The following is a 14,090-nucleotide window of genomic DNA, read 5'->3' as shown; positions in this document are numbered from 1 at the left end:
AAATTTTGCGATTTTTTTTTCTTGTTGGTCCATGAAAAGAGGAATGAAGGCGGGGTGAAAAGCAAACATAAAAAAATACAAATTAACAAACAAAAATAACAAAAAATTAAATTTTTAATACTTATAAAACTATACAGGGGTCTTTTAATAGGTTTTTCCAACATTTTCGAAAAAAAAATTCAAAATTTGGTACAGATGATAACTTTTATACACCTAAACGAGTTCAAAGATAAAATGTTTAAATTTTTAATTAGGGGCTTCCTAAACTGAGTGGGTTTAGGGTAAAAAGAACTCTAACTATTTTGCCAGTGGTTTCTTGCTACTTTCAGCAAAAGTTTTCTCACAATGGAAAATCAAAAGACAATCTTCTTCAGTCTGATAGGTACATGAGTATAAAATGTGTAAAAAAAGAAGAAAAATGGTTATACGTCGTAAATGCCAGAATTTGATTAATTTACTTTTTATGTATCTGAAACGTCGTTCGAATTTTATTTTCTGTTAAGAAATTTTTAACTGTAATATCACAAGAAAGTGAGATAAATTGAAAAGACTTTTCGATAACGTGTTGTCAAGCAAAATCCATAAGGGACCGAAGGATTTTTACTTAATAATTACATTGTGTGCTCAAATAAATGTGTGGTCGAAGTCATCTCTGAAAAGCAAAATTTAAGTCTTTGCTTAAATCACAAAAATTTATAGTCAACCGAAAGATCAGTCAATTAGAACTTTGATTTTATAAGTTTTTAAATCATTTGTAAGTAAATCACAGTTCTGCTTTTGCAAAAAGTCTTTTGGTACTTGACAGAATTATTTTGTGTTTAACAAATCGTTATAGTACAAATTTTTGTGGATCAAGCAAAGACTCGAACTTGTGTTTCAGAGTCAATTTCGATCACACAATATAAAATAAATATAAATCCAAGTGGTTTACTGTGTTACCTTGTTTAACAAAGCCGATTATGTCGATCAAGCCTGTCATTATTTCAGTGGTGCATATTATAAGTAAACATAGATGATACTAGCAGACAGATAATACAAACAAGGTCCCTACATTTTCAACAGGCTAATTATTTTAACGGTACAAGATAAGCAAAGTTTATTAAAAGGTTAAATACTAAATTATTTTCAACAGGTATTGAATTGAATTTTAGCAACCACCCTTTTCTAGCATTGTTTGTATGTATTTTAAAAACAGCATTTTTGTTGCAGGATCTCCAATATTGAAGAATGACGGCGCGAACTCACCGACTATGCCACCGCCGCAAATTACAGGTGAGAAATCGACATTTTTCTTTTTCAATAATAAATTTCACGAGTGAAATAAGTTTATTAGTTGACTTTTGACGCGGATTCCCATTTATCTTACTTACGTTTGTTCTTGACTTTATTTATTTACGTGTTATTTATGAAAATGGATGATGATATCGTAATGTTGTGGACCAGCAGCTTTCAATCTGTTTACGCGAGATTTATTTCGGTAAGATTGACTCGCGGAAGGTTTTTATGCAAGTAAATGTTATTTGAAAGAGGCTTTCCATATAATGTGAATTTAGGATCAATTACAGGTTTGTTTCAACCAGCGACGTAGATTTTTCATGCGTGCGAAATTTCCATCAACAGTATAAATTAATGTATTATGTTACTTGAATAAGCTGCCACATCCACCGACGATAACAGTATGTCCGTGTAATGGGTTTTATCGCAATGAGCACTCGAGATGTTATCATAAATGGGACGAAATAATATTATAATTATAACAACAATAACCTAATAAAGTATTGATGAATTTATTTATGACAAATTTATGAATTTTTTAAACTTTCACTCCTAAATGTGGAGGTTTTTAAATTCTGTAAATAATAGGAACAACTTTGTTATTGTTTAGAGGAATTTTGAAACATCCTTTGTATTTTTTCTACTTTGTTTTCGTACTTTGTGCAGAGTAGAATTACCTTAGAGCCAAAAATGCTACAAAACTATAAAACAAAAATTAATTATAAATTTCTTGGAACCGTAGAATTTTTTTTTGAATTTAAGTCTACATATACCTATGTTTATGGATAATATTTCAATTATTCAAAAATTATAATACCGTTCATGAATATAATTTATTACATATATCTTTTTTAAATGTTTTGGTGTTGACATGTTTAATTTATAAATCAAGCAAAGATATTGATTTATTGTTATTAAATAAATTTAAAAAATTGTACCTACAAAAAGAGAACTTGAAATCTCATGGTAAATTAAATGATTTTTGATCTTTATTTTTAACTGTTTGATGAATAAGAGGTACAGTTGGAGACAAAATACTTTGGTCGTCACTTTTCTGACACTTTAATGTAATTCAAGCTTTAACGTTAAAATGAATGACAATTTCAAATTAATGACCGTTATTATATTTTCCTATCAAAAATATGTACATACAACTTGTCAACTATCATTGACAGTAGGTAAAAATAAGGTTAACAGTCCTAAAGCGTGCTTTACAATTTAATGTCACTCAAGTGCCATTGACAACCAAAGTATTTTGTCTCCAACTGTACCTAGTCTGTTGTAAAATGATATTAGCAAGTGGAATTAGATACATTTTATAAACGTTGGACCAATTTTATGTAGACAGGATGTTCAATTTTAAGATAAAAGTTTAGTATAAATGTGTATGAAGTGTAAATGTATATCGAAAATACTGTCTAAGTGACTGTTGAAAGACATCCAGAAAGGGATGGGCCTTTTAATGAATTTTTCTCTGTATTTCAGAAACCATAACATAGATAAAGTTACAAAATTTGGTACAGCTGATAACCTTTATACACCTAAATGAATTCAAAGATCAAATGTCGATATTTTTGTTATAAAATAAAAAGTACTATTTTGCTTTTTTCGATGCTCGTTTTAGGGAAATCTTGTCTTAAAATTGAATATTCTATCACCTGTTTAAATTTGTAACATTGAAACGGAACACGCTATAAAATATCTTAAAATGTACGACCAATTGTACTTATACGAAATCTTAAAAAAAAACATTTTTTTATTGTTTTAAAAAAATATAGACACTTGAAACAAAAAGTAACATTTTGGCTTCACTAAAAAGGTGATATTTGATCAGAAATTTTACTAAATTTAGGAATTGTTATAACGAATTTTATCAAAATAATGTCAAAATTGACAAAATGCCAAGATAAGTGTATTTTATGTTTTTCTAAAATACGATATAATTGACGACGTATATTTAGAAGAGCGTATATTAGCGGGAAATGAGACCTTAAATGCATCGTAGTAACAACAGTTTAATATATTAGTGTTGTATATTAGTTTGTTTAAAATTGTTTTGGTTTATGATTTTAAGTTTTATATTTGTACAAGCGACATTCTACAAAACACGTAAAAATGTTATCAAAGGTTATCATTAATTTGATGGACTCTTCATTTATTCAGTGATTTAATATTTTACGTCTATGTAAATGGACGCATTTATCGACAAAGTGATTTTATAAAATAAACTGCAAAACATAAAAAATGTATCCAGTGAAAATTAAGTTTAAAGTGCTTTTTCATAGAAGTTGTAAAACATTAATGATATGAAATGTAAAAAATAAAAAGGTTGAACTTAAAAATATCATATTTTTTATACACGAGTGTGGCTAGTAGTGGCGGGTATTTTTATAGAATTATTCATTATTCTTATTTTTGTAAAAGAACACTTATTGAGACAATAAAATAATCACAATTCTTTGATCAATTCAAATCAACTTTTGGTACACATCGTATATTTACGAGTAGAAAACAACCAAGAACACTACAAAAAATATTTTTAATATTTGATTACTACAGTAGGTGTAGACATATTGTTTTTGAACAGTTTTCCTACTGCCTGTGTCAAATAACTACTGCCTGAAGAACAATTTATCTTAGACACACTTTAGCTATTCCTTGCGAACTCGTTAAATGATCCAAGTTTTCCCACCGTCCACTTGGTCGTAATTTCGAATCGTATCTTTTGCATCAACGACATAAAACATTTTATATTCCTAGAAATCCATAAATTTTGTAACTTATTTATTAAATTTCTACATATTATTCAGGAAGAACTCGGGTCAACCTACGTAAAGTTTTTTTTTCGTTTTTTTATAATCACTTTACGTATTTATTGTGACATTAACGGCTTTCAGTAATAAAAAAGTACATTTTATTGGTTCTGATATACAAGCAATAAATAAATGTGTAAAGAGGTCGCGCCGATGAATGGTATTCAAAAGTAATGTAGTTGAATATTTCAATTTACCTTTGTTTCATCTGAAACGAAAGATTTAATCTTGTTTCGCGCAAAAAGTAGTTTTGGGACTTGCTACGAAAATATAGCAAATTAGTTTAGATCCTTTAAAGGCTGTTGAATGTAGTTTCTGAACTGTAATAATTAAATTTGCCTCAGATACGTATATGTGATACACACCTGAAACACAAATAGTAAATTAATTTTCAACATCTGGATAACACATCGACCCGCTCGAGATTAATTAAATGATAAAAAAAGACCTGCGAGAGACGAACGTAAAGCTTTGATATTTCTTCGATTTTTCTAGGCGATCAAATTTCTGATTACCTCATCAGCCATCCGGATTTCCTGGAGCGCTACGTTATGGACGAGGTTGAAGTGGAGCAACTGGAAAGGTGGATCATACGTAAATCTCAACGTTTAAAAAAGAAACCGGAAAGTGCGAGTAGAAACGGCCGGAAAACCAGTCTTTCGAGATGGAAGTTTTGTGTCCACGCCGACAAACGGCAGATGCTCCAGGATCTTACTCACAGTCTACAACTGAGGCCTACGAAGGATCACGTCTTGTGGGAATTGGCCAACTGCATTTGTTCCGCCGTCAATGCAGACGGGTTTAGGTAAATGATTTTTCTTTTTTAATTTTACATTGTCGCAAATTCAAACATTTTCCTACCCCATACATCAATGATTTCTCGACTGGAACTTCAAGTTTTTCTCATTTTTAAAAGTAAAGCACATCTTACTGTTTTAATACTTCTTGCTTTGGATGCTTTCTATAACAAAAACAAATACAACATAAAAGAAGTTTTTTTGAATTTGAAATATTTGTTTGATATTTTATGAAAAAATACAGAAATGCGTTAAGAAATATTTTTGACGATTAGTTATAGTTATTTATTATACAAGACGATAAAGAAATTGTTTATCTACTAGTGAAAAGGTTAAGTTTACGAGTGACGAAGTCACGAGTGGACTTTTTTCACGAGTAGATAAACAATCTTTATCGTCGTGTATAATATTTCATTTTATTTTATACTCATCTATCAGAATTTCTTGAATATAAACAGTAGATAAAAATTACTTTATTTCACTAGACGATAAAAGACTACTTTATCTACTGAAATTAGTAGATAAAAGCACTTAACATTGAGTACAAAATAAAATAATTTTGTTGAATCTGAGACCGCATAAAAAATAGAAGATTAGTTAATTATAAATAAATAATCCTGATATTATGCCTTTCCACAATGACTGTAAGTCTTATAAAAACGTAAGTAATTTTTGTTATTTTTGGACAAAGAATTTAATTTACAAATATTTTGTTTCTTTTCAAAGTTTGATTAAACGTATAATGGAATTCATTCATTAATTGTTCGTCTTTAAAAATAGTAATAAAATAGGCATTACATTATAATCATCTACAAAATAGAAGCTTTGTCACCTTTTAGATGTATTTGCATTTAGGAAAACCGAATAAAATTTTAATTTTTCATATAAGCAGAAAGTCATTGAGAACAAGCTAAAGAATGTTTGCAATTCAGTTAGCAACTGAACTGAAAGAATGCCGTTAATAAAGTATAATAAGTCGAAAATTAATGAACATATTTTTGTTATTTACCTCTTCTCTTAAAACCGTGCGTTTAATTATTAGGGACAAAAAAGTTTATAAATTAAATTTCTCACTCAGTGTTAGAGAATTTTGTTAATATTGTAAATGGTGTATTTTTATAGGTGTTCTATTGGTGCAAAACTAAAAAAACGGGTTCATATAAGTTGTTTATATGTGCTTTTTCAGTTAGGTTTAGAATGGCTTGATTACTACAAACTTGTTGTCAAAAATTTCACATTCTAAACCAACATTAACTTTAAAGTCTCTTTAATTCGATTATGAAACTGGCCCTTAGATTTATACATACTCCTATTTGATTAAAAAAAAATCTGAAAGTAAACTAATTTCTCTCGAAAGCATTGTTCATTTAATTACAACTGTTAAAATGTTTGTTCAATTATAGTGCAACAAGTTGTAGATATTCGTAATTAGCATTAATTATGATACGTGATAGAATTCTACTGCAAATTTTAACCAAACTCAGAAGTTCAGTAGGTAGGTATGTTGTCTAAATAATTTTCACGAGTTAGTTAAAGGTAATTAAATTAATTAACAAGGGCATAATAGTTATTTACGGGCTGTTAAGAGGACTATAACTACCTACCGAAAGATATGTTTGAAAGTCGACGAAGAAGGGCCTTAAACCCCCCGAGATTGTTATGGCCCTTAACAGCACGTGGTACAACATTTTCTGTGGTATTATATCACTAAACTTAAAAAAGATAATTTTTTAATTCTGAAAATGTTAATATTTCGGGCATTAAAGCGAAAGTCGGCAGTTAAAACCTCTTAACAGTCCTGTGTGATCCTAGGGTGATACTGACAGCTTCAGAATTGTAAATTGTTGAATGTTATTTATATCATTACATGGAACGGCGAAAATTAACATAATTACTTGCAATAGGACAATGACAAATGGTCAAAATTACATATTTACTCAAAAAATTTTCTCCAATATTTTTCCAAAAAGAAACTAATTTAGTCGAAATGTTTCAAACATAATTTTTATAAATGTAAATTGAACGTCCTATAATATATTACAATCTAAGTGGGAAATACATACCAGGTGAATAAAAAGTATGGAACCAAGCGTTTTTTTCGTAAACTAAGCACTTTACAAAAAAAATAATTAGTGTAGCGTAAAGTCCAATTAAAATGTGACCATTTATCAAGGATAACATTTTTCGAAATTTCTTTTAGTTTTCGAGTTTTGGAAAAAAATATTTTTTTAAAAGGCAACCCACTATGGTAATTTTTTTAATTAAAGATTATGATTTAAAAATGACCTCTAATNAAAAAAAATAATTAGTGTAGCGTAAAGTCCAATTAAAATGTGACCATTTATCAAGAATAACATTTTTCGAAATTTTTTTTAAATGTCAACCCACCATGGCAATTTTTTTAATTAAAGATTATGATCTAAAAATGACCTCTAATTAAATAAAATTGTTTTTTAGCAAGTACTTTTTTTTTAATTAATTGTTAAAGTTGCGTTCCGAGCTCATCACGAAGATTTTCCGAACTTAACCGAAGTGGTTGTTTCATGCTTTTCATCATGGGAGAGCGCTGATTTCTATGCAGGTGCTTTGGGGTGGTTTCGAATGGACTAAAAATAGAAGAAAATGATTTGTTTTTACATTTTTTGATCCATCCGGAACCACCCCAAAGCACCTGCACCAAAAACCGGGCTCTCCAAAGACCAAAGTCATGAAACGACTTCCTCGTTCAAGTTCGGAAAATCTTCGTGATGGGCTCGGAACGCAACTTTAACAATTTATTAAAAAAAAAGTACTGACTAGAAAACAATTCTGTTTAATTAGAGGTCATTTTTAGATCATAATCTTTAATTAAAAAAATTACCATACTGGGTTGCCATTTAAAAAAAAAAATTTTTCAGAACTCGAGAACTAAAAGAAATTTCGAAAAATGTTATTCTTGATAAATGGTCACATTTTAATTGGACTTTACGCTACACTTATTATTTTTTTTTGTAGAGTGCTTAGTTTACAAAAAAAAACGCTTGGTTCCATACTTTTTATTCACCTGGTATATCATTACTCTGAGAGCTGGTTGTCGGACCGAGAGGCGTAACCTCGAGGTTAGATAAAACAGGAAAGTGTACTGAAAAATGATGATAAAAGACTTTAAGCTAAGCATAAAAACGAGAACAGAACTTTTTTCAAGCTTTGGTTTCTGAGAAAAAACACAACAGACAATTTCTATAGTATCGTGTAGACAAATTAACTCTTTTGTTTTCGATGTTGTCAGATTTAATTTATTGTTGAATTTCCTAGTTTGTTAAATGTTTTGTGCGCCATAAGACAAAAATTGGTGATTTTTTTAACAGGAATCTGTTTAATGTTGCAAAATCTGCTGTTTGTGCTAACTAAATTTAAAAATACATGATCTGAACGGCCAAAAACTTAACCCAAAGATCTAATTTTTGAAGAGCTAGGTTGAGGTATCTCGTGAAGAAAGGCCCAAACAATTTTTTGTCATGGGAACTTTTAACTCAGTTGATGTCCTTTATCACCACCCAAGAGATGGTCCAAGACTTTTGAATCACTCTTTTGTTTTAATAATAAAGTATTTGTTTCTATAATCAAGTTGATGCATTGATGTAGTGGCTACTTGCAAATTGCGTTTTTAATTTAAAAGACAAAAAATTGTGGTTACACCGTAGAGATAACAAAAAAGATTAAAATTTTTTTCAAAAAATCTTGACCTCAGCTAAAAAAATTTTTATTTGTTGCTACAATTAACCTAACGACGTATATTATCAGAATTTTTTTAAGACCGACATAGAGTAAAAAAAGTCGAAATGATTATAAACTAAAATTTCTCACGTATACACTTTCTACCTACAATAAATTCTACACTTTTTTTGAATTCTACATTTTTTTTTATTAAGAATTGATCCATCAAACATTCCTAAAATAACGAATTCTCTAGTTAATTGGCTAAATTCTACGGATCTTTAAATTAAGCGATTGTGTTTGAGATAAAGCACACAAAACATACCTACTTTCTTGTATACATTCACTGAATAATTAACCAATCTAATAAAACTAAGGGTGTGCCATCAGATAAAGGATTGTGTGTTGAAATTTTTAAGACTGTAGCAATGAATTATCAAATAAATTAAATTTTCAAAGATAACAAATTAAAATAGGAATTTTTTAATTTATGACTTAAAGAATCGATACACGTACCTAATCTATTCTTTTAAACTTTTGAACTTGTACCCGATTAATCAAGTTTTATCCGCACCCGAAAAATTCCTGTTTTCTATTTACTTGTACCTATAGTTGTTTTTTTACTTTTCTTGTATTTTTGTATTGAAGTGGTAAACAAAATTTTCCAGAAAAAAATCGGCGTTTTTGCACTTATTTTTTTGAGTTATTAAATTTAGTAAATGAAAATTTTGTTGTCTTTAACTCTCTTTATGCCCGTTTGAGGTACATATCTTATTCTTAATTTGTAAAACTAAAAAAATCAGATTTTTAACATTTTCAAAATACCTGGGAATATTAAAACATGGCAATAGGGAGCATTGTTTATTATATTTTGTGCAAAAACTTTTCCCCAAGCAAAACAGTTTTAATAAACTTTGTCGTCTTGTTTTAAAATCAATATTTTCTAAACGTCTTCTCTTACAGGTTGTATCTGGTGGATAAAGGTGATCCCGAAAGTTTAGCCCTCTTTTTAGGAATTGAGTGCAAGAATGAAAATGGAGAACCGAAGTTACAGAAAATAAAAAGTGGAGTCAGTGTTCCATTGTATGTTGCCAAAACTCTTGAACCTGTTAGACTTTCCAGGGGCGAAGCTGACCCTCGTTTTCCGGATGGAATACCAAACGATGTAAGTCTTGTTGACGTATAGGATAGGATAAAAAAACAATTGAGTGGGTCAGAGAAATGTGCCTTGGTCACGAGCGATAAGAAAATGTTAGTTTCGAAGAGTGGTCACACATGTATTGTGTCTATCTATTGCAGACATTGAACAAGCGTCAGGTTTAATCTAAAATATTTTCTTTGTAACTGAAATATAAACGCGTATGGAGCTTTATAAAGACAAAGTTGAGTTGTTTTGTTCGCGTATCATGAAAGTGCTATTTCTTTTTACGCTTCACTGAAACCTTTTTATGTAAGTCTGATTCGTGTTGGTGTTAAGTGTTAGGTACAGTATGTTCTAGAATTATTTAACACTAAATCTGCACTAATGGTGTGTCAGTCTTAAGACTCTTGGTTTTTGAGACTCTTTTTTTCAAAACATAATTAATTAAAATTTGAATATTTTATTTAAGTTACCAAAACACATCTTTGCAGATACTAGAAAATATTTTTCTACACCCCTTATTTAATGTTGGATATCTCATTTCATGTAGACAAAATTTTGATTTAAAATGTTTAACATTTTGAAATGACGGAGTTCTTGCAATGGTTTCTTAAATAACTTTCATATTTTTGTTCGAAAATGTTAAACATGCTTTTGTTTTTTTTCCAAAAGCAAAATTTTTGAAAGAAAGTGGCCTACCTAAAAATACTAGCTAATAAAACATAATGTTTCAATTAGTCTAAAATTTTGGTAATCTAAATTAAAAAAAAAAAACATTTTTTTGTTAGGATATATGTACTTATATGAAAAAATCTCTAAGCTATTAAGTAGAGCCAGGTGATTGAATAATTTTTAAACTTCTTTAGGCTAAAAGCTAAAGTAGTTGTTTCATTTTGCAAAAAAATTCTTGTATAAAAATTTAAAAACAAATTAGTTATTTTTGGTTTAATTTTTGTTTATAACTGAGTAATCTTTTATTTCTTTTTAACAATTCTATTTGTATACAGGGTGTATCAGAAACATTTTGCAAAATTCTTATTAATAGCTTTTATTGTTTTCCCTCATAATTTTGTGTAAACGAGCCGTTCAATGTTAATAAATAATCACAACAATGCGGTTCTTTTAATGTAGTTCCGTTTCTATCACGAGAATATTTCCAAATTTTTAATTTGATACCCATAGACGGGTATACGTTTTGATATGTTATTTTTTCCAAATTTTAAATCAAATTTGAAATGCCATGTAAGGTAAGATACCAGGAGCCTGAAAAAAATATTTAAAAAATTCTATCTATAAAAATTTCGAAGTTATGAGAGTTTAAATTTTTCATTTTGGCTCTATTTATTTCTGTTGGGAAAATGATGACAAGTTTTTTTGCTATTAGAAGAGGAAACAAGGAAGCTGTAAGTATCTTAAATTGTAAGTCTGTTTAATGTTATTTGTGGTCTTTATTGGCAAAATTTGATTACCTTTACTAAATAATTATAAATAAGCATGTTCATAAAAAATGTCGAATGTCAAAAAATTAATGTGACAGGTGGAATTTTTTACACATTTTTTCATGTTTCCTGTATCTTATCTTACTTGAAATTTTTCTCTGTAGTGCGAATTCTGACCTAACCTGCAGTGAAAATTATTGTTTTCATAAAAATAATCGACCAGGTCATTTTTTTTTAAATACACAATTTACAACTTGATTTAAAATTTTACATTTTTGGTTTTTGAGTAATGATGTCATCGACATTTTTTTTCAATGGAAACTCTTAATTTTTTTAGCCATTTTGATAGATCTTTTATTATCGAAATGACAACGCCAAAATATTAATTAAATATTATGTAAAGTTTCCAAAAAAAAAAATCACCAAAAATGGTGGTGATAATCAACAAAAAAGCAAACACAATTTTAAATCAAATTGAGAATTTCGTATTTTTTAAGCAGAAAATTGACTTGTTTGAGCATTTGTATCAAAACAAAATTTTCAGTTTTAATAAATAAGATTATTCCATAAAATTGCCATTCACTGTATAAGAAGAGATTTAACCTAAGGGCCTGTAGGGTGAGTAGGGTACTTTTCCTAAGTGACGGGTTGGAACAGCCTTATATATTATTTATTAAAATATAATTTCCTCTGAACGATCCTCGCGTTATATTAAAGTCTGCTTTGATATTATTATTAAAGAGGTTTACTAAATTCGCTGTATTCCAATCGTTGGTTAGAAACAATAGATTTCGTGCCTTTGATATCAAACTTGTAGTTTATCAATCGTAAATGTGAAATAAATTTTAGACGCATCAGCAATTATGTCCAATTAAATCGTAATTTTAAATTATTACAGAACTGTAAGTTATAAATATAAAGCCCACGGTGACATTTTAATTTACGATCACATTAATCTGTGATTAGTGTGAATTAAATAAATAATTTATACCGAAGCAACAAGCTAATTTCGGTGTATTAGCAGCATGTGGAAAATGCAGGGATTTTCTAATATACGGATGGAATAATTTGTCAAAACAGAATGATTTGTCATTGTGGTTGTCCGCAGTGTATTATCGATATTTAAGGGTAAAATGAAATCTAATATCCAGCATACCAGTAAATTCAATAACTACGACAATAAAACGGGAAATAAAGGAACAAAACAAATTACTGACAAGTCGAGTTTTTGAAACTAAATCATTTATCATTTTCAACTTGAATATTTTGCTTTTAATTACTACACAACTTTGAAGGTGAAGAAATATCTCTTGGCATTTAATTTGAATCTCGTAGTGAAATAATGCTTGTAAATACTCTTTCTTGTGCCAAGAATTCGTTATAACATATTTAAATCGAGAAATGAATTTAGACTTTTAAAGAGCTTAGAAATTTCCAGCACGGATGTATTTTTAATCGCTTATTTATTGAACATTGATTCAGGTTTTCTTACTTTTTAAAATCTCTTTTTATTTAACTAAATTTAATAATTTGTCAGAACGCATTATTAATTCACACACTTTTATTTTTACGGTCGAACATTGCTGTTTCTCCATAAAAGAAGTAATAATGATGTCGTGAATTTTGCAAGCAATAAACAGACCAATAAACACTTTGAAAAGTCGAAAAATTCATAAAGTTGACCATAAAGATAAAACTATGTAGATTACAGTTCCAATAAAATTGTGTGGTAAATTTTTTGCTCAAATTTAATATTCATGGTAGAAATTCTTGGTTACTGGTTATTCTTCTGCACTATACTGGTTATGCTTATGAAGTTAAAAGTTGTCGCGTGACGAGATTCACGCATAATTTCTAGAAATTGGATGTAGGAATTTCCTTTTTTATATTTATTCGAAATGCTTGTCACATGTAACTGCTTTTATAATTGGTTTCGATAAATAAATTATTAATCGTGCATATATGAAATAAAATAAATGCATAAATAAGTAATTGAGTTGAAACAACAGAATTATTGATTAGTAGAGCTTTTAATTAATGGTAGCTGTTACATTTTTTATGCACAAACGTAACAAAATAAGGAACACGTTTTTTTTTTGAAAAGATAAAAAAAGTAATAGACAATGAGCGGCAAAATTGTGGAATAATCTTATTTATTAAAACTGAAAATATTTTGTTTGGACAAAAATGCTCGAACAGGTACATTTTTTTTCTATAGCAGATGTTAAACTATTTCTTTATCAACTCTTTTGAGTAGATAAAGCAGCACTTTAACCACAAGGATGGATAAAATGTTTTAACTTTAAATTTAGAAATTTTATTATCCACGAGTTGGAATAAAGCGTCCGATTACACTCAAACGAGTTGAATACACTTTATTTTATTTAACATTTTATTCTTCGAATTCGACTCAACAAGGCTTAAACTTGCTTTAAATCTGTTAAAGATAATCTGACGTTTTGTATTGACAATTGTTGAAATTGTTTTTTTTTGAAATCTTGTTTTTTTTCTTAAACTTTAAGTCCTGCTATAGAAAAAAAAATTATATTATACACGACGATAAAGATTGTTTATCTACTCGTGAAATAAGTTCACTCGTAGATAAACAATTTCTTTATCGTCTTGTATAATAAATACCTATTTTTAAATACAAAATTCTTAACTTGGTTTAAAATTGTACGTTTGTTTTTTGTTAATGCTGTTTCACTATTTTTGGTGATTTTTTTCGAAAACTTTATGTAGTATTTAATATTTTGGTGTTGTCATTTCGACAATAAAAAAATTAAAGGTTTTCATTAAAAAAATGTTGATGACGTAATTACTCAAAAACCAAAAAAGTTGAAAATTGTCTTTTTTTATAAAATTGACCTGTTTGAACATTTTTGTCTAACAAAAATAGTTTCAATTTTGCCACTCATTGTAAATTAAT

The 14,090-nt window shown here is 28.6% G+C and overlaps 1 protein-coding gene across 3 annotated transcripts in view; it reads left to right on the top strand.

Annotated features, from left to right (window-relative positions):
- The window catches only part of LOC123005795 (probable 3',5'-cyclic phosphodiesterase pde-5), a 52,984-nt gene that overhangs the window by 24,454 nt on the left and 14,440 nt on the right, over positions 1 to 14,090 (top strand). For all 3 annotated transcript variants that reach the window (XM_044399763.1, XM_044399772.1, XM_044399779.1), the window contains 3 exons: positions 1,210 to 1,272; positions 4,584 to 4,893; positions 9,545 to 9,746. In XM_044399763.1, the coding sequence (XP_044255698.1) occupies positions 1,210 to 1,272; positions 4,584 to 4,893; positions 9,545 to 9,746 (575 nt within the window). The remainder of the gene's footprint in view (positions 1 to 1,209; positions 1,273 to 4,583; positions 4,894 to 9,544; positions 9,747 to 14,090) is intronic.

The sequence above is a fragment of the Tribolium madens genome, unplaced genomic scaffold (genome assembly GCF_015345945.1).
Source record: "Tribolium madens isolate multiple individuals breed KSU strain unplaced genomic scaffold, Tmad_KSU_1.1 Scaffold_11;HRSCAF=98;Tcas5.2_LG3b, whole genome shotgun sequence".
NCBI classification, from domain to species: Eukaryota; Metazoa; Arthropoda; class Insecta; order Coleoptera; family Tenebrionidae; genus Tribolium; species Tribolium madens.
This window is presented reverse-complemented; position numbering and strand designations above follow the sequence as displayed.